This window comes from Mesoplodon densirostris, chromosome 11 (genome assembly GCF_025265405.1).
Source record: "Mesoplodon densirostris isolate mMesDen1 chromosome 11, mMesDen1 primary haplotype, whole genome shotgun sequence".
NCBI lineage: Eukaryota > Metazoa > Chordata > Mammalia > Artiodactyla > Ziphiidae > Mesoplodon > Mesoplodon densirostris.
Genome location: NC_082671.1, coordinates 67,570,878 through 67,598,249, shown reverse-complemented (window position 1 = coordinate 67,598,249; position 27,372 = coordinate 67,570,878). Strand labels below are relative to the sequence as shown.

General features: G+C 55.4%; 2 protein-coding genes across 2 annotated transcripts in view; one reads left to right on the top strand and one right to left on the bottom strand.

The window, feature by feature from the left end:
• ACO2 (aconitase 2) overlaps positions 1-5,147 on the top strand; it is a 53,924-nt gene extending 48,777 nt beyond the window's left edge. Inside the window, exons 12-18 of the mRNA XM_060111663.1 lie at positions 252-363; positions 1,260-1,382; positions 1,611-1,766; positions 2,697-2,888; positions 3,349-3,481; positions 3,983-4,104; positions 4,604-5,147. Of these exons, the coding sequence (XP_059967646.1) occupies positions 252-363; positions 1,260-1,382; positions 1,611-1,766; positions 2,697-2,888; positions 3,349-3,481; positions 3,983-4,104; positions 4,604-4,741 (976 nt within the window). The 3' untranslated portion in view covers positions 4,742-5,147. The remainder of the gene's footprint in view (positions 1-251; positions 364-1,259; positions 1,383-1,610; positions 1,767-2,696; positions 2,889-3,348; positions 3,482-3,982; positions 4,105-4,603) is intronic.
• Positions 5,019-19,341, bottom strand: POLR3H (RNA polymerase III subunit H). Its single transcript, XM_060111664.1, has 6 exons — positions 18,911-19,341; positions 16,120-16,216; positions 9,947-10,033; positions 9,413-9,476; positions 7,801-8,002; positions 5,019-6,559 (listed from the first exon to the last, which is right to left on the bottom strand). The coding sequence occupies exons 1-6, from the start codon at positions 19,019-19,021 to the stop codon at positions 6,506-6,508; spliced, it is 615 nt and encodes a 204-aa protein (XP_059967647.1). The 5' UTR covers positions 19,022-19,341; the 3' UTR covers positions 5,019-6,505.
• Positions 19,342-27,372: the final 8,031 nt, after the last annotated feature.

Below are 27,372 nucleotides of genomic sequence, written 5' to 3'. Positions count from 1 at the left end.
TCTGATGCAGCCTCTTGAAGGAAGCAGTGCTCGGGTCAGGAAACTCTGGCCTTGGTCTGGCCTCTGTCTTACGTGTGGTCTCAAGCAAACCTCAGTGATGCCTGAGGTACCCTCTTGCTCTGTGTGTGAGTTCTGGGAGGAGGTGACCCTTTCAGGGTCTTTCCAGTTCCCCCTCCTCTGCCATGAGCTAGGCAGGATGGGCCAGGTGACAAGGCCAGACATCCCTAACTCTGTCCCCTCTGACCTGGCAGAAAGGACATCAAGAAGGGGGAGAAGAACACCATCGTCACCTCCTACAACAGGAACTTCACAGGCCGCAATGATGCGAACCCTGAGACCCATGCCTTCGTCACATCCCCTGAGGTGAGACTCTGCCAGGCCCAGCCCTAACCTGGGACGGCCTCTCGGGGCCCTGCTGCTGGCCGGTCAGGGGAGTAGGGGCACTGGGGAAGGCTGTCTGACCCCGCAGGGCTGCTGAGGGAGGCTTGGCATCACAGGGCAAGGGATTGTCAGGGCAGAAACCAAGAGCCACACACCTTGCCGGCCCCAGGCATCAAGCTCCCTTGGTGCCCCCCACCTGGCTTCGCTCAGTCCCAGGAGCCTGAGGTCTCATTTAGCACAGTTGCGATGGTGAGCAGGGCTTTGGCATCACCACCGGGGACAGAAGGCAGCCCACCTCCACCCAGCGCTACGGGCTTGGCCCTGTCACTCCCCTCCTCTGTGCCCCAGGGTCCTGTCGGCAGCCCAGGAGCAGCGCAGGGGATGCTCGCACTGTCCCTGAGCCGGGAGGGAGGCCACGCTGTCACGGTGAACAGCCACTGAGCCGCGTGCTCCGGGCACTTAGTGGTTGTCTGCACCTGGCCAGTCTTTTGTAACTTGGTTTTTTAAATGAGTGTTCCAGAAATACTTTTGTGAAGAAATGGCCCTTTCCACGTTTGCAGTGCCCATTAAGGAACATTTTCATTGCAGCCGCATTTCTGGCCTCTCTGGGTCCAGCGCTGACCCTGGTCGAGGGGGCTCTGAGGTCAGGCCCCACTGGGGGTGGTAGAGGCCAGATTACCCTTGGGTTCATGAGTCCCCTGCAGGCCCAGTGGCCCTGGTCCCAGGGAGAGTCCTGCAGCTCCCGCCTCTGAGGGGAAGAGTGGTCTGTGGAGAATCTGGAAATTTCCTGGGCTCCATCTCAGTTTTGGTCTCTGCTGAGGTGGAGGAACGGGAGTGGAGTTTGGTGCTAACTGACAAACTGGCCGCCTCCATTGCAGATTGTCACAGCCCTGGCCATTGCTGGCACCCTCAAGTTCAACCCAGATACTGACTTCCTGACGGGCAAGGATGGCAAGAAGTTCAAGCTGGAGGCTCCAGACGCAGATGAGCTTCCCCAAGCGGTGAGCACCACCACTGCTGCGTGTCCTGCACGCCCGCCTAGGCCTGGGCCTCAGGGCCGCTGTGTGGCTGAGACACTTCCTGCCCAGGAGGGACGCTCACTGATTGTGAAGCAGCCGTGTTCACCGGGAGAGAGCGGCTTGGTGCTCGGGGGAGCTTGCCTTCCGTGAGAGCCTTTCCGAATGGGGGCTGAGGGGTTGGCACCCAATGTGCCCTGTCCCCTGCTGCAGGAGTTCGATCCTGGACAGGACACCTACCAGCACCCCCCTAAGGACAGCAGCGGGCAGCGGGTGGATGTGAGTCCCACCAGCCAGCGTCTGCAGCTCCTGGAGCCTTTTGACAAGTGGGACGGCAAAGACCTGGAGGACCTGCAAATCCTCATCAAGGTCAGAGGTGTGGGGACAGGGAGGACAGCCCTGCTGCCAGGGCACCCTCCCTTGATTGGTAGGAAGGGCCGTGAAACCACGCATTCTCCCATGGACCCTGGTGGAGGACACAGTCAAGGTTAGGGTGGGGGCAGGAAGGGAGGTTTGGCTGCAGAGGCGTGAGGGCATCTGTGTCCCCTCTTCCACTGCCCCGTGCCGGGCAGAACTGAGTCTGGCCAGCTGCTGTCTGAGGCCCTCAGCAATCCTGCTCCAGCTGGTGAGGGCCACCTCCAGTGGGTGTGGGTAGTGAATGCAGCACAGGGAGGGCAAGATGGGCACATGTGACCCTGCACAGCCAGGCCTCCACACGTCTGGCTTGACCAGACAAGCTCCGGAAGACGTCATTTCCTCTGTTCCCACAGTTGAGCATCGGGGGTATGGCCTGTGTTTGGGAGCTGAGCAGACAAGCTCTTGTGGTACAGCCAGAGGCCTCAGACCCATGTCACACGTGCATTCTGCTGTTAACTGTGGGGTCTCTAGGCAGTGTCACAGCCAATATTAGGCCCACGTGGTAGATGAAACTGATCAGTCACTAGCCAGAACCCAGGCACATCCCTGGGCTCCTCTCTTGTGTCTGGCATGAGATCTGTAGCTGGTCTTCCAGCCTGGGCATCTCCTACCTGGGGGCCTAGGTCTAAAGGGCGAGTGAGCAGACATACGTGTCCTCCATGTCCAGCCTCCTCTACCCCCTCTGAGGGGTGGGTGACAGCCTTGCCTAAGCCCTCTTGGCCAGAGTGGTGACACCAAAACTGTAGACCCTCTGTCACAGCGCGACATCCTTCTCGTGTCCCCATCCCCGGGTCCCGCTGCCTGCCTCGAGAGGGCCTCTCCCTTCATCTGCCACTCAGAGGCCCTGCCACGACCTCTCTTCTCTCTGCTCACCCACCCCAGGTCAAAGGGAAGTGTACCACTGACCACATCTCGGCTGCTGGCCCCTGGCTCAAGTTCCGTGGGCACCTGGACAACATCTCCAATAATCTGCTCATCGGTGCTGTCAACATCGAAAATGGCAAGGCCAACTCCGTGCGCAATGCCGTCACCCAGGAGTTTGGTCCCGTCCCTGACACCGCCCGCTACTACAAGGTGGGTTGGTGGGGGTAGGGATGGGGGTCCTCTGGCACCTGCTGGTGGCTGCGTGGGGCGATGGGTGGTTCAGGGACGGCGGGGAGTCCACACCAGCAACTCTGCAGTTGAATAGTGTCCCAGTGCCACAGAGGCCGTCCCATGTCTGTCACCCCCACTGCCCTGGGCTTTCCCCGACACTGTGCCCCCCACTCACATCTGCCTCCAGGCTGAGCACTGATGGGGAGGTCGCACCTTCCCAGGCCCACCGCGGACAGCCAGGGCCCGTGTCTCATCACATGTCTTTCCAGGGCCTGGTTTGGGCCGGATTCACCTCTAACTTCACCTGTCCTGGGGGAGCAGGTGAGGAGGGGACTCTCTAGCTCCTTGACCTGTGAGCCTTAGGAAGCCCGAGGACTGTACAGGAGGGGGGCCAGTGCCCTCCTCTCCCTCATAAACTCGCTCCTTACTTTCCTGACAGGCACATGGCATCCGGTGGGTGGTGATCGGAGATGAGAACTACGGCGAGGGCTCGAGCCGGGAGCACGCGGCACTGGAGCCTCGCCACCTCGGGGGCCGGGCCATCATCACCAAGAGCTTCGCCAGGATCCACGGTGAGCTGAAGCCCCATCCCAGCCCCATCCACCTCCCCTCGCTGGCAGCCCAAGGTCACCCAACCTGCCAGTGGCCCAGTGGGGCCTGGAGCCACGTGCCTGGGTCCTAGGGCGTGTCGGCAGCTCGTTATCCCACCATCACCAGCCTCCAGCCTCTGCCCCTTCAGATTTGTGTGGATTCTGACACTCACAGCTTCCCATCTCCAGCATATACTGGTCTTGCTTCCAAACTTGTAGCAGTTGAAATCCAGGGCACGTGGTCAAAGGATTGTCTCTGATTGTCAGAGGCCTCAGGAAACACAGGCACCAAAGCACACTTGCATAGGGCCCCACGTCACTGGGAGTGCCGCCAACTTGGTCCTCGTAGTCGATGCCCCAGGTTTGTCCCCATGTGGTAGGACTAGGGGTGTCTCTCCCAGAGCCTTAACTAGACTTGGTTGGGGAGGTTCCTCACAAAGGGAACCTGCCGCGTATGGACTGAGTGTGCCCTCTGCCTTCTAGAAACCAACCTGAAGAAGCAGGGTCTGCTGCCCCTCACCTTCGCTGACCCAGCCGACTACAACAAGATTCACCCTGTGGACAAGCTGACCATCCAGGGCCTGAAGGACTTTGCCCCTGGCAAGGTAGGGGACCAGGGAAGGAGGTGGACCAGCCAGCCCATTTCCCCCAAGGCCCTCCTAAGAGGGGAGGGGAATGGAGGGGCAGCCACCTTGGTTCCCCTCCTTCTACACCTGGCCCCACCTGCACCTCCTCCCATGAGCCTCTGTTCCAGCTAGAAGGGCCCCTACATTCTCCAGGTAACCCCCCTAGATAGGGAAGGAAATGCCTTCCCAGAGATGAGGGTAGAGCCAGCTCAAGCCCTCCTACTGTCCACTCAGTAGCCCAGGCTTGGCACTCAGAGGCCAACAGCCCATGCCTGGCGGGACCCTCTTGGCCCCAGGAGTTAAGCCATCTAGGTCTTACCATGGCCACTGAGGCCCAGACCTGGCCTAGGATTTGGTTCGCCTTGCTGGCCCCAAGGCCCCAGAGCAGTGACCCACTCTCCTGACCCTCTACCAGAACCGAGGGCCGTGTTCCCAAGAGCCAGTCCACCCACACCTGCCTCCCTCCTCCTCCTCCCAGCCCCTGAAATGCATCATCAAGCACCCCAACGGGACCCAGGAGACCATCCTCCTGAACCACACCTTCAACGAGACCCAGATCGAGTGGTTCCGCGCTGGCAGTGCTCTGAACAGAATGAAGGAGCTGCAGCAGAAGTAAGGTCCTGCTCTGCCACCAGCGCCCGCCCGCCCTGCTCCTCGGACCCAGCTCCGGTGTCACGAGTGCAGTTCTGCATCACCAGGACCGGATCTGATCCCATCCAGCCGTGGCTTCGCTCACCACCGAGATGGTGTGGCCAGGCCTCCTGCTCTCTCTTCCCTCCGCCCATGGAGTGACCCATGACCCACAGGTGGGGGTGGGGAGGTTCTTAAAATAACGTATCAACCCCCCACCTTCCTGTTTTTAGTTTGATTCAGATCTTGAGCAGCTTTGGGCAACTGTATTTATTTTTAATGACAGACTCCCATCTAAAGTTTTTCTCCTGCATGATCATTTCACTGGTGGCTGAAGGGTTTGAGAGATCCTTTTGCTTTTCTAAGGAAAATAAGAATCCAGATTCAGTGAGTGTTCCTTTGTGAGTGGTGGTGTCTGTGCTGTTACCAACTCCAGCCTGTGGGGCAGGGGGTCCTTCACAGCCAGAGTCAGTGGACGCCGACAGCCATGCCACAGCCGGACCCGTCACCAGACTTCCCACTTTCCTTCCCGCCCTGCCTCTGCCTGCAGCCTCCCCTCCCCATGCCCACACATTCCGGTAGTTTCCCCGATGGGCCGCGGGGTGGGGGTTGGCCCAAGATGCAGCCCCCACTTCCCCTGGGCATCGAGTTGCCTTTCAAACGCCCAGAGAGTGTTTTACAGACAGACCACCATGTGCAGGGTCACAGCTAGTCCATGTGTGTCCTGCTCCCTAGTTTTTAGTACAGGGCGGCCGCAGGCACTGCTCTGCAACTGGTCCTCTTCCTGGAGCACCGTCCACTGGCACTACCCATACCTCCATGGCCCTGTGTCCACGTGAGCAGAAAGGCCAGGGCAGGAGGCAGGCTCCACGGAGATTCCTTCGTCAGGACAAGACTTGCCTGACAGAAACACAGTGTTGGGTGGGTGCTACAAAACGATGTCCTGGTCCCGGCAAAAATCCCTGGCAGAAATGAATGAAGGGACAGGAGGACTCTGGCAAAGCCATTCTGTTGAGTAGATGATGGGGTGCTTGCCCTGGTGCCAGGACCTCGCATCACAAGCAGACAGACCCACAGGGTGTTTGTTCCTAGCGTGGCCAAGGTCGGAAAGTGACAGCTGGCTCAAGGCTTCCTGCTGTACTGCTGGTGGGGGAATAACAACAGCAGGTCACCAGTCCTCTCCCCCTTGGGCCAGCAAAATCCACAGCATCCACTTTCCTGATGGAGCTGGTCAGCTGAGTCCAGGCCGCCCCACCTTCCACAGGCTGGTGGGAAGAAGATGTTTTTTCCCTTAAAGGTCAGACTCTGATCAGCAACTGGCAGCTGCCCCAGGCCAGCCTCCTGCTCTCTGTGTTTCTTTATGGAGCCCGCCAAGCTCAGCTGGCCCAGAGCACAGCCTGAGGAGCCTGGATCTCTCAAACCCCAAGTCCTGCCATGGAGTCATCTCCAGAAGTGATCCGGGGTGAGGAACTGTCCCAGCTGTGGCAACTCGGTAACCTTAGAACACTGAGACAAGGGTGGCTGTCCCAACTGATGCAGCCATCATTTATTTATCTTTGTTGTTGTCACTGACAGGCAGAAGTCCATGTGGACGGTGGGACTTAGCGGGGTAGGTCTGGGAGGAGGAGGGGAGGGGACAGCCTGGCAGGGCACAGGCTGCTCCTCGGCATCTGCAGAACCACTGTTGTCTTCAGGACCCGCTGCACCACCTTCCCGAGGGCTGGGCAGGGTCCAGCGTCAAGCCCCAGTGCTAGCTGCTAGTCCACCAGGAGAGAAGGCCCAGGCCCGGCTCACTGATGGATCCCTGCCAGGGGTAGAGAGAGAACAGGCATGTTTCATCTACCTTTAGAGCTGGAGCCAACCTGGACAGGAGGCAAAGGGGGCCCGCCCTTTTAGGCGCCCAGCACAGGCCAAAAGGAGGGTGGGGCACACCCCAGCCAGGAGGCTCTGGGGACATGCCGGAGCTGCAGCGGCACTCCCCGCTGGTCCACACTCCCCTCTCCTGCTCCAAACTCTCCTGAGGCGTGTAAGGAAAGTGCTGGTTTACGAAGGGTACAGCCCCTCACCCCTCGCCTCCAGGCCTGGCCCACACAGGCAGCAGCTGACCAGTCCTGGGCCTGGCTTCTGAGCCACTCGTGGTCTAGTTCTGCCAGAAAGGCCTAGTAACCTTGAGCCCCAGCCTCCAAACACAGGCAGAGGGGAAGCCTTGGGCCACCCACAATCCTGACAAAGACACAGCTGCCCTAAAAGTGAACCCCCACGTTATACCAGAAAACCCTACCAGCAGGCCCCTGAAATCCCACTTTTGTCATGTGTCGCTGACTGCCTGGCTTCATGAGGGTAAAAGACAAAAGGGACCCAAGTCAGATCTGGCCGGTTGCAGCTTCCCTGCCACCTCAGGCCGTGTGGGTTTGTAGTGGGAGCAGCCCTGGGAGTCACCACCCCTCCCTTGGTTTCTTCCTTTCTCAGCCCCTTGACCCACAGCCTTGTTGTCCAGCTGGTGTCATCCCTCTGTGGGCAGGGGTCTGACTCCCCTGCCCTCCCCAACAGCCATGGCAGCTTTACGACCTCGCTGCAAGAATTACTGCTGCCTTGGGCTTCCCTGGAGGCGCAGTGGTTAAGAATCCACCTGCCAATGCAGGGAACACGGGTTTGAGCCCTGATCCGGGAAGATCCCACATGCCGCAGAGCAACTAAGCCTGTGAGCCACAACTACTGAGCTTGTGCTCTAGAGCCCACGTGCCACAACTACTGAAGCCCGTGTGCCTAGAGCCCGTGCTCCGCAACAGGAGAAGCCACCGCACCACAACCAAGAGTAGCCCCCGCTTGCTGCAACTAGAGAAAGCCCGTGCACAGCAACAAAGACCCGATGCAGCCAAAAACTAAATTTATAAGGAAAAAAAAGAATTACCGCTGCCCTGGCCTGCAGAAATGGGGCTCCCCGGGGAGAAGGGGCCGCCCAAGACCCCACAACAGGGACCTGCACCCTGACCTGCTGGGTCCTCCCACCCCGCGGTTCCCCACAGTCTTATCAGGGCAGCTCACCACAAGCGTGTACGGAGCCTCCTTCTTTGGCAGCTCCTCGCTGGAAGAGGCGACATCGGCCGAGCTGGGCCCGGTGGGGGACGTGTCCACAAAGCTCTCGTCCACCACCCGGAAGCGGATCTCCTCGCCGGTGTCCATGTACAGGTCGTGCGCTCCTTCCTCCGTCTCGTACTCCCACACCCACACCTGCTCCGCCTCGTCGCTGGGCGGGGCGCAGGGTCAAGGCAACAACCAGGCCATGGGGGAGCCCCGAGCGCTGGGGAGTCCTCCCACGGCACGCCCCAGGAAAATCCAATCCCAGGCTGAGACGCTTTGGGAAGTCACAGGAAAAGCAGGCCCGGCGCCGTGTGCGAGAGGCAGGGTCGGGCCGGGCCCAGTGAGTGGCTGGATCTCCTGGGCACCAGAATCCAGGCTGGGAACACGGACCCCGGGTAGGCACCACGGGACATCAGAGCAGGAAGGAGCTCCAGAGCACAGCGTGAGCTCCGCCTCAATATGGAATGACCACAGCCCCTCGGTGCCTAGGGTCTGACTCTGCCCGTGCGTCCTCTCAGAGGCCAACTGCCAAGTTCAAACCTCAGCTCCACCACCCGCCAGGGGCCAGGCCCAAGCTCCCAGTGCCTCAGGGTCCACATCTGTAAAGCACAGATTACAGTAAGGCCTGCCCTCCAGGGCTGTGGTGGGGAGGTAATTAAACAGCACACGTGGAGAGTGCTTTCCACAGGACCCTCAGTCGGCCCGAGCGCTCACTGAAGCCGGCCAGCGTTCTCCACAGTGCAATTCCACATCCCTCCCCGTGACTCAGGATGCCCTTGACAGCAGGCAGCCCAAGGACTTGCCCAGCTTCCAAGAGGACACGACAGGATGGGAGGTCACCAGGCTGAGGGACAGGCCAGCCTGGGCCAGGTTTTCTGACAAGTTCCAGAGCCACACACAGACCCTGCCCCCGCCCTGCCCATGCACGCACACGCACACACAAGCACCCCGGCTCCCTACTGCCGGCTCTGCTGGATGGCCCCCTCCAATCAGCAGAGCCCACACCGAAGAGACATGCTGCTCTCTAGTGGCAGCCCCGCAGATGGGTCCTGCCCCTCCTCTGCGCCAGGTCCCATGCTGGGCACTGCGGGTACAGTCGGGACAAGATGGGGTCCCTCCTGGTGAGCGGTCTCGGTGAGCACCCACAGAAACAGCAACCCCGGTGCAGCAGGCAAGGGCCGGGACAGGGACAATGGGAGAGCCAGCAACAGGAATCTTCAACTAGCCTAGGACCTGCAGAGCCAAGCCCTCAAATGTTAGCTGAGGGGGGATGGTGGGCCAGTCAGGCAGGCCTCTAGAGGGAGGTGACCTTTGAGGTGACTCCTGAAGGGACAACCTAAGCGAAGTGAGCTGGAACCAGGCCTGACAGTCCAGATGGAGGCGCAGGTGTGCAGACGCCACGGTCAGTGTGAGAAGCACAGGCAGGTCAGTGCTTCTAGAGCAAAATGCAAGCTGGAGGGGTGGGCAGAGGCCAACAGCATCAGGTCACAGGACCCAAGGCCACCTTGAAGCGTGAGGACCTTCCTTTGGAGAGGCCCGAGCTCCTCCAAGACCCACTCTAACCTTGGGAGGATACAACTTGGCGGGCTGCTGCAGCGACTCTGGAGGGATGAGAATGTCATCGAAGAACCCTAGAGACACTGGAAGACATGCAGGTGACAGCATGAGACGGGGCTCAGAATGGACAAGCAAGCCCTTACCCTGTGCTGCCCATGGAACCCTGGGCCCTGTCCCCACCCCAGAGCCCCACACCTCTGCCACAGCCTGAGCAGCCACCCAAACCCGAGGTGGATACTGCACAACAGGGACCAGCGGATGCCGAGGGCCCCGAGTCACCTCTGCAAGCTCCAGTGCCTGCCCTGAGGTCCTGACTCACGGCCTCGCAGTGAAGGCCCCCAGCTGGCCTAGGTCCTCACAGTTACAGCATGGGGGGCTGAGTATCCCCCTTGCACACAAGCTGCTCGGACAGCTCGGGAAGGTTCTCTTTCCCTATGTGACCCCTCCCCTGACCATGCGGCCCAGCACAGAAGCTGAAGGGAGGCGGGCTAGCCCCAACATCTGCCCCCAGCGTGCTCCTGAGTCTCATGTGAGGACTCAGGGCCAACATTACCGTGCACTCCCTCCGGGCTGCAGCCTTTGATGTTTCCAATCAGAATCTCGTCCAGGAACGGATGGAACACCACATAGCGAAAGTGAACTGGAAATAAGAAAGCATGTCGGTGATGAGCAGGCCATGAGCAGCTGGGGTGGCCTGTGCTTTCCAGTGTCCACTCTCACTCACCGGCACACTGACCCCGTGGCGGCACCAAGAAGCCACACAGCAGTCCACGCCAGGCGCCTGTGGGCCTAGACCTGTTAGCTAAGCCGGAGGGACCCTCGGCCCCGTCCCCGGCAAGGCCGGGGCCCCTGTTGTGAGAGGCCGGCAGCACTGGCCCTGGAACTGAGGCTCAGTTCCCAAATCCATCGGTCACACCGGAGCTCAGATTCTGGGCCAGCAATGACTCCAAAGTCAATTCCAGCCTTCCCCCAGGCTCTCTCCTTTATTTTTTTATTTAAAAAATTACCGGGCTGCTGTTCTTTCTTAAAAAAATTTATTTATTTTTATTTTTGGCTGCGTTGGGTTCTCGTTGCTGCTCGCGGGCTTTCTCCAGTTGCGGTGAGCGGGGGCTACTCTTCATTGCGGTGCGCAGGCTTCTCATTGTGGTGGCTTCTCTTGTTGTGGAGCACGGGCTCTAGGCGTGTGGGCTTCAGTAGTTGTGGCTCGTGGGTTCAGTAGTTGTGGCTTGCGGGCTCTAGAGAACAGGCTCAGTAGTTGTGGCACATGGGCTTAGTTGCTCCGCGGCATGTGGGATCTTCCCGGACCAGGGCTCGAACCCATGTCCCCTGCATTGGCAGGCGGATTCATAACCACTGTGCCACCAGGGAAGCCCAGGCTCTCTCCTTAAATTCTAACAAGGGCAGAAGCAACTGGCAAAGAGAACCAGGTTTGAAAACAAGTTCCCCCATCTCCTGCTGATTGGCAAAGTTTGCCCCAGGCATAGCTCTGACCTGGAACAGGATGCTAAAAATGCTCTGGAATTTGGGGTGGGGGAAGAGCCAATAAACCAGCAAAAATGCCTCTGTGGGTTCTCAGGTCCTGTCCTACGTGGTCCCTACTCACTTGACCCCAAGAAAAATATCAGGTAAGGTCTGTGCCCACATCACAGACTCTGACTCCACAGCCTGGCAGAAGCCGTCACTCCATCACTGCTGCCCCTTGGTGAGCGCCCCAAAGGGGGTGTCCACCGAGCCCCAAAGGTGGTACCTAGGGCCTGAATTCCGCCAGGGCTAGTAAATAACCATAAGGCTGCCCCCTGGCAGTCGCCCAGTGCCCATCACGATCCACCTGTGTCAGATGTCATGCTTCCCCCGTGTGAGCATGCACAAATGGCTCAGAGAGGCTGAGTTACCCGCTCACAGTCACACAGCTGTTCTGCCAAGGGGCAACTCCAAGTCTTTCTGAACCATGAGACAGGACCACTGGGTTGACTCTGCCTTCCTCAGAAAGGTTTAATCCCCAAACACAGGCTTCTGCTACCAGTGCCCTCCGCTGCCTGGTCTGGCAGCCTCACCCCAAGGACAGCAGGGTCCACCCGGCCCCCAGCTCCCCACCAGGCTGCTTCCCCATGGCTCCACCAGGCAGGAAAGCGTGGGAAAAGGAGAGGAGGCAGCTGGTGCCCCCTCCCTCCCTGGGAGGAGACAAATACAAGCCGTCTGAGCCTTCTCAAGATGGGAGAGCTGCATGCTGACCTCGGAGAGAGCAGATGAGGGCAGATGTCACTTACGCACAGTATGGAAAAATCCTGTCCCCTGTATGACCCAACGTCAGTTCATTTTAATAAATCCCCACGGAGCCTATGCCAGGTCTGTGCCAGGCCCGATTTGGGCACTGGGCTTGCAGGGGCAGGAGACACATGATCCTGTGCCCAGGGAGCTCAAGGCTGGAACAATTACATCCAGAAGCAAATGGTGAGCCACCCAGGTGTCCGACAACAGATCAATGTATAAACAAAATGTGATATATCCATACAATGGAAGAATATTCAGCCTCAAAAAGAAATAAAGTACTGACACATGCAACAACATGGAAGAACCCTGAGGACATTATGCTACATGAAATAAACCAATCACAAAAGGCCACGTATTTTATGATTCTATTCATATGAAACGTCCAGAATAGGCAAATCCAGAGACAGAAAGCAGATTAATGGTTGTCCGGGGCTGGCAGAGCGGGGAGTAACTGCTAATGAGTATATGCTGTTTCTTCTGGGGGTGATGAAAATGTTCTGGAATTAGCCAGTGGTGACAGTCACACAGCCTGGTGAATATACTAAAAGCCACTGTACTGTATGCTTTAAAAGGGTGAATTTCATGGTATGTGACTTATATCTCAATTAAAAAACAAAAAGGAAGGAACTTCCCTGGCAGTCCAGTGGTTAGGACTCCGCACTTCCACTGCAGGGAGCACACGTTCGATCTCTGGCCGGGGAACTAAGATCCCACATGCCACATGGCCCAAAAAAATAATAAATAAAATAAAATAGGAGGCCACAGACCAGCTGGAGGGCCAGCTGAAGTTCTAGGGATGTTTAGCCTGCAGGTGGGAAGACTGGAAAGTAAAAAGGATGGGTCTGAAGGACCAATAAGAAGAGGAAGACCCGTTCTTAGTTGTAGACTCGAGCAAACTTTGTCCCAGGATAAGTAGGGCTGCCTCAGGATATGGTGAGTTTCAACAAAGGACAAATACTGTGATTCCACTCACATAGGTACCTGGAGTAGTCAAATTCATAGAGACAGAAAGTAGAATGGTGGTGGACAGGGGATGGGGGGCGGGGGATGGGGAACTGTTTAGTGGAGACAGAAATTCAGTTTCAGAAGACAATAAAGGGACTTCCCTGGTGGTGCACTGGTTAGGAATCCGCCTGCCAATGCGGGGGACATGGGTTCGATCCCTGGTCCGGGAGGATCCCACATGCCACGGAGCAACTAAGCCCGTGAGCCACAACTGCTGAGCCTGCGCTCTAGAGCCCACGAGCCACAACTACTGAGCCTGTGTGCTGCAGCTACTGAGCCTGTGCTCTAGAGCCCACGTGCCACTACTACTGAAGCCCACGTGCCTAGAGCCCATGATCCAGAACAAGGGAAGCCACTGCAATGAAAAGCCCGCACACCGCAACGAAGAGCAGCCCCCGCTCACCGCAACAAGAGGAAGCCTGCACACAGCAACAAAGACCCAACGCAGCCCAAAATAAATAAATAATAAATAAATAAATAAAATAAAATTTTAAAAAATAGGAAGTTTAAAAAAAAAAGAAGACAATAAAGTTCTGGAGATGGATGGTGGTGATGGCCACACAACAATGTAAATGCACTGAATGCCACCGAACTATACACTAAAAATGGTAAATTTTATGTTATATGCGTTTTATCACAACTTAAAAAACAAGGGAAAAGAGCAAAGCAAACGGTGGGCACAAAGACGGGCTGCTCCAGAGCCCAGAGCGGGGCCCCAGTTCAGCCAGAGGCCGGGGAAGGAGGCAGGTCCAGCTGGCCTGGCGGCTATGGAGAACACAGGGCTGGTGCCAAGGAAAGGTACCCTAAGTGACAAAGGGATAAGGCTGGCCAGTCGGGGCCAGTGTCACCAGTCACAAAGGCTAACATGTCGTGAGCGCCTACTATGTGCCAGGCACCAGACCAAAGGCCTCTCGTGTTTTTTCTCGTTTATTCCTCACAAGGGCCGTGTGAGGCGGGTACCATTATCATTACACCGTTTTTCCAGAAGTGAGTCTCAGAGAGACAGGTAGAGTAATCTGGCCTGGGTAGAAGGAGAAATAGAAAGAAGTAGAAGGCAACTGGCAAATGAATAATCCTCTAAGCGAAGGCAGAGGCCCGGTGCGGAGCCCCGCTCAGCACACCCTTGGCCACAGCCCCGGCGAGGCAGTGGCGGGAGGGGGGCCTGGCCACCGATCCCCACCACAGACCAACGACTCACCCTGCGCGATGCTCGATGGGCCCTGAGGAGCCTTGTAGCCGCGAGTGTTAACCCCATTTTACAGATGAGGAAAGTGCGGCTGAGGAAGGTAGTCATATGTCTGAGGTCCCCACGAAAGGGGGCCAGAACCAGAATTCAACTCCGGGTCTGTGTGACAGGCCTAACCCTGGGCTCTACTCCTGTACCTTGTTCCCAAGAACGCAGGGGACCCAGGGTGGCTAAGAAAACCAGCAGTGAAGTCCTACACCAAGCAGCAGACACAACCAAATGAATGGACAGAATTTCCTCATATTTAACTTTTTTCTCTGAGTTTTTCTTTTTTTTTAAATTTATTTATTTATTTATTTTTGGCTGCGTTGGGTCTTTGTTGCTGCACGCGGGCTTTCTCTAGTTGTGGTGAGCGGGGGCTACTCTTCGTTGTGGTGTGCAGGCCTCTCATTACGGTGCCCTCTTGTTGCGGAGCACGGGCTCTAGGCGTGCGGGCCTCAGTAGTTGTAGCACGTGGGCTCAGTAGTTGTGGGTTACAGGCTCTAGAGCGCAGGCTCAGTAGTTGTGGCTCACGGGCTAAGTTGCTCCACGGCATGTGGGATTCTCCCGGACCAGGGATTGAACCCGTGTCCCCCGCATTGGCAGGTGGATTCCTAACCAGTGCACCACCAGGGAAGTCCCTCTGAGTTTTTCTTGAAGTTCTGGCCCCCTGACCACTTGTCTCCTGGACAGCAAGGCCCCTGTCCCATGAAAGAGACTGGGCTCAGAGCCCTCGTGGCCTTGTGTCCACATCACCGACTGGTCTTTCTGCTAACGAAACCATCCTGGTCCCCACACGCAGCTCTCCACAGAGTTCAACGGCATCTGTGAGAACTAATTAAGTCTCTGGATTCCTGGACACACAACCAGGCAGCCTCACGGCACATTCTGGAATGCTCGGACATCTCTGTGCTGAGGCTGACCCCCCCCAGTACGGGCCAGGGCAGGGCTCCTGAAACGCGGTCTCGTGTGAGAATTCCTGCAGGCCCCTCCCCAGAGATTCTGGCTCAGAGGGTCTGGGGCAGGCGGGTGAGCGCCCAGCGGACGGCGAGAGGCATGCCTGCACCCCGACTAGCCCCCGGACCACCTCAATGGCGCCCTTGCCGTCTGCTTCTGATGTGGTTTGTCCAGGCAGGGGAGAGAAGAACACCCCGCTTCCTCCCTGAGCCCCCTCCTCAAGGTGACCCGCCCTCTACTCCTCCTTCCCATCTGGGGTGCACATCCCTTGCCAATGTGACTGCAGCCCCTCCCATCCAGAGGAAGCCCTTCTCCATCCCTGGACTCTGGCCTTGGCCACGTGACCTGCTCTGGCCAATGGGATATAAGCAGAGGCCTGAAAAGCATCTGTGCTTTGGTGCCCAGTCTACCTACTGAAAGGGGACACCACACCGAGCAGAGACATTAAACCCAGTCGAAGCCCCCAATCCAACCAGTCTGCCAACCACTAGACACATGAGACCACCCTATACCATCCAGCCCTGGCCAAGCCAGCCCAGAAGACCACCACCGAGCTGACCCACAGAATCAGAGAAACAATTCAAATCAATGAGCCGTCAAGCACTCGCTCTGTGCCAAGGTCCTGTCCTGAGAGCTTTGCACATATTAACTTAGTAATTCTCACAACAATAAAGTCTACTGTTAAAAAATAAAAAAAATAAAGTCTGTTAACTGCATTTTACTGAAGAGGAAACAGAGGCACAGAGAAGTTACATGTTCCGCTCAGGACACACAGCAAATAAGTAGCAGAGTTGGGATTTAAACCTAGAGGCCACACTTTTAACCATTATGTCTTGGTGTCCCTCAAAGTCTCCCACCCCCAACCAGCCACCTCCCCAAGAGGGGCAGCTGTGCTCCCCTCCGCTCTCCCCACTTTTAAGCCAGCAATGCCTACTCCAATTGTCTTCCACTATCTGTCCAACCCCCACCCCCCGCCACCTGAGCAGCCTGAGAGCCAGGCAGAGCAGGGCTCGTATAACACACGAGACCAAAGGGGACACAGACACAGAGCCACAATCTCAGAGCTGGAGAAGCCTTGAGAATCACCTTGTCTACCTCCCCTTCTTATAGATAGGAAACCGAGGCCCAGAAAGGGGAAGATTCTGATCACCCAGTAAATTCCTGGCATAGTCAGGACCAGGTCCCAGGTCTCCCAACACCCTGACCAGGACTCCCCCTACAGAAAACTGAGCCCCAAGAAACCCAACGCCCAGAAGGAGGGCACCCACCTTTGGTGTGTGATGCACCGTCCCCCGGGAACACATAGGCGTCCTCCAGCTTGGTGATGTCAAACAGGCAGATGCAGAGCCCCACGTTGTACACGACCTGTGGGCATCCGTGTACACAGCCCGTGACCTCGAGGCCCAGCTGCCCATGCAGCCTCTCCCGAGATCCACCCCCCACCCCCCACCCCCCGCCGGGCAGGTTGATTATCCCTGTTTTACAGCTGGAAATGCACTGGGGCACTGCCTGAGGTAAGGAACTCGGGGAGGATGCTGAGCTCTGGAAAGAACAAGGTCTTTGGTGACATGACAAATGCAGGTTACAACGCCAGCTCCACCACTCCCTGTGTGACCTCCAAGGTCACTTCTCTGAGCCTCAGTTTCCCCATCTGCAAAAATGGACATACCAGGCTGTGGGGTTGTTAAATCAAGAGAACAGGGCTTCCCTGGTGGCGCAGTGGTTGAGAGTCCGCCTGCCGATGCAGGGGACACGGGTTCGTGCCCCGGTCCGGGAGGATCCCACATGCCGCGGAGCGGCTGGGCCCGTGAGCCATGGCCGCTGAGCCTGCGTGTCCGGAGCCTGTGCTCCACAACGGGAGGGGCCACAACAGTGAGAGGCCCGCGTACCGCAAAAAGAAAAAAAAAAAAAAAAGAACAGCTGCGAAGCACCTAGCTCAGCAGCGGGCTCACACCTGCTAGAAATAACAATCACCAATCAAGGCTCATAATCATCTCTAATAAGGAGCAGTGATGGGGAAGCCCTGGTTAAACCCACACTTTCCAAGGCCCCAGCTCCATACTAGAGCTCACAGTTTAAAGTGTCAGACCACAGCTAGTCGCTGTTCTGCTCACAAAGTCTCAGACACACAGATGGGGCCACAGGGACTGAGGCTGGCAGAGTGACACATGGGAAGCCCTGAAACTGGGCAGAGAACAGGCAGAGGACATCCCATGACCCATCTCCACTCCATGATGCTGCAAAGGACAAGCCAGCCTGGTGTCTGTTTATCTGACACCAGCGTCATCACCTCCCAGTTAGAGACCTTGCAGGACTGTTCAAGGCTTAGCAAGAAGCTCAGAGAACTCAGAGTCCTGGCCAGACCTCAGGGCAATGAGGCAGAGTCGGCTGGCTTTGGAAGCACAAGGAGATGTGTGCCCTTGGCTGGACCTTGGACCTCTTCTGTGTGGCCGCCTCTCAAATGACTCAATAATTCAAATACAGAAATACTTGTCTGGGAATTCCCTGGCAGTCCAGCTCTTTCACTGCTAAGGGCCCGGGTTCGATCCCTGGTCAGGGAACTAAAATCCTGCAACCCTCGCTGCGTGGCCAAAAAAAAAGAAGAAATACTTGTCTGAACAGGTCAGAGAAGGACCTGCATCACAGAAGGACTACATACCCTTCTTGTAATTTTCACACCTTTTCTCTTTGTCCTTTAGAGGCCCCTTCTCCTTTTACCTCACAAAGTAATCAGACACCATCCACTAAGGACTCCATGAGTTCTCTCCACCAACAACAAATCCCCAGGTCTGTACACTCCACCTTCTGTGATTTCAGGCTCTATGAAAGGGACCTGCCTCCTGCCTAGAGCCAGCCAATCTTCCTCCGGCGCTCTCCTTCTCAGCCTACCACCTCCTGCTGTTCTACAGATGAAGACCATTATTCGATGAAGTCCTGCAGGCCCTGTATGACCTGGCTCCTACCACCTTCCAGCCTGACCTCTCCTCTCTCCGTCCGCCCAGGCCACACCAGCCCCTCCATGCCATGATAGGTGCAATATTCCCTCTTGCCACAGGGCCTTTGCACATGCTGTTTCTGCTTCCTGCACAGCTCTACTCTGTGTCCAGAACCTACCCCCACAAAAAAAAACTAAGCCCCTATGTTAGTTCTTCCTCACCACCAGATCTCAGCTCAAGCACCACCTCCCTAGCAAACCCTCTCGTCTCCCTCATTGTAGGTGAAGTTCCTTCATTCCACAGGTTTGTGAACACCTGTTCTCATAACATTTACCTCAACTTCTCACCACACACTCAACTGTGGGAGTCTCTCATCCATATCAGCTTTCCCCAACACACTACAGAGTAGAAGCTTGTCTGTTTTATTCATTTAATAAACAATTATGGAACACCTACTCTGTGCCAGACTCTGGCTAAATATGGGGGATACCATGGGGAAGAAGACAACAGTCACTTGCCCTCATGGAGACGGAAACAGAAAAACAGTAACCAAGTAAACAAATAAGAAAAGAGTGGTAAGTGCTAAGAAGGAAAGAGTGATATGGCACAGAATAACTGCGGAGGCAGGGCTGCTTCAGAAAAGGCCATGGGAAGGCCTCTGAGGACCCAGCACTAAGGCATGCTAGCCTGGCACATAAAAGGTGCACAAACATTTTTTTGCAGGAATGAATGGATAAACCTCCTTACAGCTAAACTACCATCCATCTTCACAGAAACAATGCATGGTTGGACAGCAATTATTATTTCCATTTTACAAATGGAAACTGAGGCCCAGAGGAGGTAAAGGACTCGCCCTAGATTGCAAAGTAATTTGGAAGTGGGGACGCCAGTAATTCCCAGTTACAAGGCCTTTTTCAAACCCAGTTTTCCTTTCGATTCCTGCCAACATCCTAGTGGGTTAAGGATTACCCCCATCCCATGCACAGGCTTAGAAACCGAATTCTGAGACGTTAAGCTATTTGCCCAACTCCAAGGCTTGGCATGGCCAGGCCGGCAGCGGGAGTGTAGGCAGTGCTGGGCCCTCCCGTGCCAAGGCCTGCCCGCGACCCCGTGGACCCAGTACCTTGTTGGCCAACTTCTTGTTCAACTCCTCGGCAATGGAGTCGTTGAGCTTCCTCTCAAACTGCCACGGGGGGATCCGCACGGTGTCTACCATCTCCACCAGGACGAACATCCCGGCCTGCGCGGGGCGCTCTGGGAACGGGTGGGTCAGTCACGCACCGGGGCCTGGGGCGGTGGGGATCCCCGAGCTCGCTCCGTCCCGTCCCAATAGCTGCGACCAGCCCCCCGGCCAGCAATGGGGCTGCACCGTAGGGGTGCCCGTGCGGGGCGTGCTCCGCTACTACAAAGAGGAAAATGAGGCTCAGCCGCAGGGTCTCGGGGTCGAGCGGGAGGGGTGCGCGGCCAGCCACACACAGCCCTCGCCAAGCGCCACCACCACGCACCGCGAAACCACACGCAGCCGGCGGCCGCAAGACTTTGCGCGAGATCCCGAATCCGGTAGCTTCCGGAGGGCCGACCAATAAGAATCCTCGGCCCGCCCCCCGACGCGGGGCGGAGCTGCCTACCGGCTCGTGCGCGGGGCGGGGCGGGGGAGGGGCCTGGGTGGGGTGGGGTGGGGTGGGGTGGGGTGGGACCTTCCCTGCCGCAGGCGCAGCTGTCAACCCTCCGACAACGCTCTCAGGTTGCTAGGCGACCTCGGTGCAATCCAGTCATCTCTCGCCCAGCCGGTAAGTACTCTCCTTGCTGGCCTCGGGCCGCACTCTGCGCTGCAGCCAGTGATCCTTTCAAAACGCAAACACAGTATGCTTAGACCCTACAGTACTCTGGAAACGGAGAGAATTGACTGGCGGGACCTTTCTCGGATGATAGAAATGTTCTGTATCTTCTTTTAGCGTCTGGTTACAGAGATGTATATAATTGTATATATTTGTATATAATTGTCAAAACCCATCCAGCTCAACACTTAAGATCTTTGCATTTAATTGTAGGCAGATTGAAACTCAACTGAAAAGTGATAATATATTGGGACAAACAAAAAAAAAAAACAAAAACCTCAGTGACGGGACTTCCCTGGTGGCGCAGTGGTTAAGAATCCACCTGCCAATGCAGGGCACACGGGTCGAGCCCTGGTCCACATGCCGTGGAGCAACTAAGCCCGTGTGCCACAACTACTGAGCCTGCACTCTGGAGCCCGCGTGCCACAACTACTGAGCCCGCGGGTCACAACTACTGAAGCCTGCGCGCCTAGAGCCCGTGCTCCGCAACAGGAGAAGCCACCGCAATGAGAAGCCCGCGCACCGCAAGGGAGAGTAGCCCCCGCTCTGCGCAACTAGAGAAAGCCCACACGCGGCAACGAAGACCCAGTGCAGCCAAAAATAAATAAATAAATAAAATTTAAAAAAGTGTTTAGCAGATCATTATTTCTTCCTCTCAAATATCTCTCAAATTTTCCTTCTTCGTTCCATTCCCACAGCTACTGCCCTGAAGGCCTTTTCATTGCTGCCCTGGAGCTTAGCCACCACACATCCCAGCTCCTGCCCTCAAGTCCTTCCTGCAACTGACCCCCACACGGTCACAAAAGCCTTCCCTTCATGAATATCTTTTGTCCACGCAGAAATTCTGGACTAAACCCACCTTCCTCTCCAGCCTCACCTCCCTTCTGTCCTGGCACTGGGAGTTTCCAGCCCGAAGGGTGGAGCAAGCCCTTTTATATAGCCCAGCCTTGAACACTTCTTTACCTGAAAAACTCCTACTCATCCATTGGAACCCAAATGCAATACCTTTCTCATTCATTCATCCAACACACTATGTTACAGCTGTTAGAGATCAAGTGGGGAAGAAGAACTGGTTCCCAGGCCCAGCTTCAGCTCAGAGGGGCTGCAGGGAGGAGAGGGAGGGCGGGGCCAGAGGATTTGATGCTCTCTCAGGAATCCAAAAGTTTATAGGGGAGATGAAAACTGGTGAGACTGGAGACCTAGTCAGGGTCCAGATCACAAGGGCCTTATTATTATACTATCCATTAACTTTTAATCCTCATGACAGCTGTATAAGGTAGGAGCTATTACCGTTGTTATCTAATTTATCTCATTATCATTTATCTCATCTCATTTGGCTTCACCTAAGGCAAAGAGGGGTTAAGTGGGTCATTCTAGGTCACACAGCTAATAAGTGGCGGAGCTGGGATTCAGGCTCCAGAGCCCATGATCATCCTAACTACTGGGCTATGCCGCCACCACATTAGCCCAAGGGCAGCACCTTCCAGGTCAGAACCAGGAAATGACATAGTGACACATCAGCTGGAGGGACAGAGGATGGGAAGGGACTGGTGTGGAGACAAGAATACCAGGGGGGAAATTACTGGGTGGCCCCTGAAAGAGAAGGCCCAAGCAAGCTGGTAGTCATGGAGAGCAAAGTTGGGCCGAGTCCAGAGGTCTTCAGGGGGTGCTCTCAGAGATAGGGTGGAGGACCTGTGGATGGAAGTGGGAGGAGCCAACGCCTAAGGCCTTTCATTGAGATGGGAAACTGGAGGAGGGCCAGGCTCAGGGGATGAGGTCAGAATTGCAGAGTTCCCAGGCCTTTTTTTAATGGTATTCAGCTCATAGGATTGCAACAGTGATTTGTTGGCACGATTGCTTTCCTCATTAGTTAAAACAAGGACCAGGCTTCCTTATTAATTCTCTGCATCCTTCCACAGAAGCTTTGAGGTAGCTTACAAAAACACACAAAGACTCAGTTGCAAGCTCCTCGACAGCAGAGGACTTCTCTGTCCTGTCCCTCCGCATCCTCAGGGCCTAGCCCTGTGCCTGGCACAAGGTCAGCGCTTGTAAATATGTGCTATTTGAATGAACAAAAGGATAGCAAAATGATTGCTAAGAGTGTAGGAGTGAAGGAGAAATAGGGTTGGAAACTAATCCAGGAGGATGAGGAGAAAGCAGTGGTGGTTAAGGGCATGGCGTTCCCACGCCGCAGCGCACTAGCCAGCAACCTTGGTGGAGCCGGCGAACCTCTCAGCGCCTCCTTGCCTCTCTGTAAAATGGAGATAATGATAGAACCCATCTCAAATGATTGTCCATTGGTGGAAGACTGGATGAAAAAATATACACGGTGTACCATAGAGGGAAATAATGCAAAGCCATAAGAAAGGATGCGAATGCTCTCTGTGTCTTGAGATAGAATGATATTCAGAATATATTGTTAAAAAAACAAGGCACAGAGCGGTCTATATGGGATGTTACTATTCATAAAAAAGGAGAAAAACAATACTGCGTGTGTGTGTGCACGCGCGCGCACGTGCACAAGTATGTGCTCTAGGAATAATTACGCTGGCTGTCTCCAGGGCAAGGAACTGAATGCCTAAGGGGTGTGGGAGAGTGACAGGGGTAGGAAGGAGAATTTTTTTTTCAGATGCCCTTCAGAATCTTTGGTGTTTGGGATCGTAGGAACATATTACCTATTCAAATTCAAAACTGAATAAAATTCAAATTTTAAAAAGCAATTAAGATTTTTTTCACTTCTTAAAAAAAAACCCTCTCAGCCCCCTTTCCCTCCAGCTACTGCCCCATTTTCTGCTCCCTTTAACCAGCAAAACCCCTTGAAGGGGTCATCTGCATTTGCTGTTTCCAAATCCTCTCTTCTTGTCCTCTCTTCAATCTGCTCCCCTCAGGTTTTTGGCCCTACCTCTCAACCCAAGCTGCTTTTTCAAGGTCAACAATGGCCTTACTTTGGCAAAACAAGTGGTAATTCTCAGTCCTCAAGGGCAGGGTTTACCCCAGCTGATCACTCCCTCCTCCTTCACACACCCGGATCCTCTTCTCATCTCCCAGGTTCCTCTACCCACCTCTAAACTGGCGGGCTCCCCTGCGCAATCTACAAACCTACCTGCTCACATGCCCATTTGGCAACTCAAGCTTAACCTGGGCCAAAATGGCGCTCCTGGTCGTCTCTCCCCCGCAAACCTGCTCCTATCCGACTTCCCATCTTCAAAAAGGACTTTGTGGGCTTCCCTGGTGGCGCAGTGGTTGGGAGTCCACCTGCCGATGTGGGGGACGCGGGTTCGTGCCCCGATACAGGAAGATCCCACATGCCGCGGAGCGGCTGGGCCTGTGAGCCATGACCGCTGAGCCTGTGCGTCCGGAGCCTGTGCTCCCGCAGCAGGAGAGGCCACAACAGTGAGAGGCCCGCGTACCGCAAAAAAAAAAAAAAAAAAAAAAAAAAAAGGACTTTGTCCTTGGGCTTCCCTGATGGCTCAGTGGTTAAGAATCCGCCTGCCAATGCAGGAGACACAGGTTCCAGCCCTGTTCAGGGAAGATCCCACATTCCGCGGAGCAACTAGCCCGTGTGCCGAGCCCATGCTCTGCAACAAGAGAAGCCACTGCAATGAGAAGCCTGCACACAGCAACGAAGAGCAGCTCCCCCAGTCGCCGCAACTAGAGAAAGCCCGCACGCAGCAACAAAGACCCAACGCAGCCAAAATACATAAATAAATAAATTTATTTTTAAAAAAATAAATAAATATGTTAAAAAAGAAACGTCCTCCATGGAGGCAGAGGCATAGCTGAGGACCACCGGGAACGGTGATTCTAGAAGGGACCTAAACAAAGCATCCCAGGACATTGCTCTCTGTTCTGGTTTGAGCCAGAAGCAAAGCATAGAAAGTCAATAGATACTTGTTAGGGCTGCTGTGCATGAGGGCTAGTGCTGCAGCAAGGGGGACCAACAGGAAATGGGGAAACAGATACAGATCACCTCAGGCACTGCTGTGGAGAAAGGTCACATGCATAATGTGATAGCAAGTGAGTGAGAACTGCTCCTCTGGCCAAGGCGGTCAGAGACAGCCTGGCTCAGAAGGTAAGAGCGGAGGTGAGCACTAAGGGTTGAGAAGGCTGGAGGCCCAAGGTCCAGGAGCGCACATCTGTGGACAGATGGCTGATAGAGGCCTGGCTCACGGCCCATCCCAGACCTAGGTCAGCTGGGGGTCAGCCTGGCTGCTCCAGCCCCAGGTCCTCAGGGAAGGGTGCAAGGGAGGCCGGCTGTGGGTCAGGGACCCCCTCAACCCATCACAGCTTCTCCTAGTGACTGGAGAGGATCCAAGCAGCTACAGCAGAAGGAGACCCTCACCCACCAACCTAAGGGTAGGCTCCAGGTTAGGGGCAAGACCAGGAGGGCCTCCCATACCCCCATCCTCCTGCCTACCCTGACCATTACCCTGGATAAGGCTGCGAGGCTGCCAGCGACACTGTCTCATCTCAGATGAGGAGTGGGCCTCTTGGCAGGTCCCCCAAACCTTACACAATGTGGCCTCTGCTCCAGCCACATTGCTGACCTTAAGCTCCTTGAACATGCAGCGTCCTTTCCTGCCTCTGGGAGTTCTCCCTTGCTGTTCTCTCTTTGGGAAACACTCTTCCCTGCTTTTGACCAGGCTGGCTCCTTCTCACGCCATGGGCTCAGCTTACGGGGCCCCTTCCCAGCCCTCTGTCTCAGCAGGTAGACTTGGCCCTATTAGTCTCCTTCATCTCACCCTGCTTGTTTGTTGTCTTCATAATTTGTGACTATACATTTATTTGCTTGTGCACTTTGTGTTAAGTCTCTTCCTAGATGAAACAGGAACTTTGTAAACTCAAGGCATATACCTGTCTCGTTCATTGCAGTCTTCCAGCCTGGACCATCTGACACATAGTAAGTTGTCAGTAAATATTTGTCGAATGTATGAGTGAATGAACAAATGATGTGGTCAGAACTGCAGGAAAAGATCTTCTCTGGCAGAAGGGCAGTAGTTGAATTAGAGAAGATGACTGGGGCATAGCCAGAGAGGAGGGAAGGACCACTCTGCTTTACTGGTAAAATCGTTAGTAGAGGCTGGAGATGAGTCTCACAGTGGAGGAGAAGGGCATCCAGGGAACTGAAGACATTGCAAAGGCAGTGTGGTGTAGCAGAAAGAACAAGAATATAATGAAGTCATAATTCCTGCCTTTTTTTTTTTTTTGCAATACGAGGGCCTTTCACTGTTGTGGTCTCTCCCGTTGTGGAGCACAGGCTCCGGACGCACAGGCTCAGCAGCCACAGCTCACGGGCCCAGCCGCTCCGTGGCATGTGGGATCTTCCCAGACCAGGGCATGAACCCGTGTCCTCTGCATCGGCAGGCGGACTCTCAACCACTGCGCCACCAGGGAAGCCCAGAATTCCTGTGTTTTAATTCCAGCTCTATCACCAGCTGTGTGGTGCTGGGTAAGTTTCTTATCCTCTCTGTGCCTAAGTTTCAGCATCTGTCAAGCGGCACCAACACTTTAGGAGTGTATGTACCTTAAAGGGTTATGTGGATTCAAGGCCACGTAAGCCCAGAACTGGCCCCCACTTGTGGGCTGAGAGTCAACAACAAAATGGGGATTATAATTCGATTGGAATCAATAAGACTAAGGCTGCTCTGCCTTGACCCACCTCTACAGTCTCTCCAAGGCGAGGGAGGCTTTCGAGGAGATGAGCTTCTGAATGCTTGGTTTCCACAGAAATAGCCTCCATGGTGGAGCCCCTGGCTTTCAGCAGATGATTTCTTTGTAACTCAGCTGCTGGTGGGTAGGTGGGTGGTGCCACGGGCTGCTCTTTTCCTGAATGAACAGCTGTGCCCTCTCGTCTTTGTCGAGAATAATCATAACACTACTTCAAACCTCAGCCCAGCCTCCTTCATTCACGGCTCCCTGGCTGCCTGGCAATCACAGCACATGTTCGCCAGCTGGCAGGGCGGGGAGGGCCTCAGAGACTGGAGGCTGGATGTGAAGGGACAGGTCAGGCCCTTGGCCCTTGCCTTGGCCTTGTCCGCAGCACGCCAAGACGCAGCCCCCTCAGAACTGGCCTTTGAGGCCCTGCCTCCCAGCCTCCAGGCTCATACCCTACCTCCCCCTTCCCTCACCCCTTCCAGCCACACCAGCCTCCTTCCCAGTCCTCTGTCACGCCAAAGCTCACTCCCACCTGAGGGCCTTCTAACACACCGTCCCCATTTCCCACAATTCTCTCTAGATCGTGGCAAGACCAGATACTTCTTGTCACTTGGGGCTCAGCTTAAACATCAGCACCTCAGAGAGGTCCTCCCTGGCCACTCCCCTCTGCTGGATTGTAATCCACTGCCCAGCCACCAACAGCCCAAGGCCGAAACTCTACCAACTCAGGAGCCACGGGAGAAGAGCCTGCCGGGCATTCCAGCCCAAGGCCTGACTCTGGTTCTGATTGGCCCGGCCTGGGCCAGGGGTCCTGTGGACCAAGACAGGGGAGAGAAGTGTCCCCAGGTGAAAGCAGGGAGGCATTTCCCCCCAGAAGGGACAGTGGATGGTGGGCAGGGAAAATCACAGGTGTCTACCCTGGCCCCAGCCCTTCTCCGGAAAAACAAGTGGGTGAGTGTGAAAATCATGGGTCTAGAGCCTGGGGCCCAGGCCCATCTGTCCAACCTGTTTCCTCACGCAGGTAAACCTCACAGAGTTGTTATAAGAAACAGGTGGGATGATGGCTGGGAGGGCACTCTGGAAACTATTATTATCTTTGGAAGAGATGGAGGCAGAGAGGAAGAGGAGGAGTTAAAGGGGGGGATGGGTTCCTCTGCGCAGGGTCCTCAGACTGGGTGGAATAGAATCAGAACTCCGGGCCTCAGGTAACAACAGCTGACGTGTGTCACCATCTCTCTTGCAGAATCAGAAACCTGATTGTTCTGGGACGTTCTGGAAGGGCAAGGATAAGTGGTCACATTGGTTCAAATACCCCTCTGACCAGATAAGGAATGCAGGCAAGTCACTCATCCTACCCGAGCCACTCCTTCCTCACCAGCAAAATCCAGATGATGATAATATATTGCTGATTGTCCTGAGCTTTTTTTTTTTTTTTTTTTTTTTTTTTTGCGTTACGCGGGCCTTTCACTGCTGTGGCCTCTCCTGTTGCGGAGCACAGGCTCTGGATGCGCAGGCCCAGCGGCCATGGCTCACAGGCCCAGCCGCTCCACGGCATGTGGGATCCTCCCGGACCGGGGCACGAACCTGTGTCCCCTGCATCGGCAGGCGGACTCTCAACCACTGCGCCACCAGGGAAGCCCTGTCCTGAGCTTTAAATGAGGGCAAAGCAGGTTGCCTGACAGGTGGGGTGCCCTCAATGCCTCTTACTAGCTATTTTTATTAGGTATTTATATCTTTCTTAATTGTCTCCTTTAAAACTCCCCACTCCTTGTTTTTTTTAATAAGGCTTCTTTTGAAAATGCCATGCTGCGTCAGCAGTACTAAAGATATGTGAGGGACAGACTTTGTTCTTTCCAAGCCGAGTCTGAGGAGAAGGGACGGGAAGAGGGAAGAGGAACCAGTGTGTAGGGGCCTCCTGCAGCCAGGCCGGAGCTTCTACACAGGCTGCACTGGAGCCTCCGACAGCCCCCTCAGAAAGGGCCTCCTTCCTTACTTTACAGAGTGTGTGGAGGACCAGAGTCATAAGAGACTTGCCCAAGGTCACCCAGCTTGGAAGCACTGGGGCTGAGACTCACATCCAGGGCATCTGGAG

Coding starts and splice junctions, on each gene's coding strand:
- POLR3H (XM_060111664.1), bottom strand. CDS start 19,021: ATGTTCGTCCTGGTGGAGATGGTAGACACCGTGCGGATCCCCCCGTGG. Junction 9,477..9,946: donor CAGCCCGGAGGGAGTGCACG/GTAATGTTGGCC, acceptor CATGTCTTCCAG/TGTCTCTAGGGTTCTTCGAT. Junction 6,560..7,800: donor AGGCTCCGTACACGCTTGTG/GTGAGCTGCCCT, acceptor TACCCCTGGCAG/GGATCCATCAGTGAGCCGGG.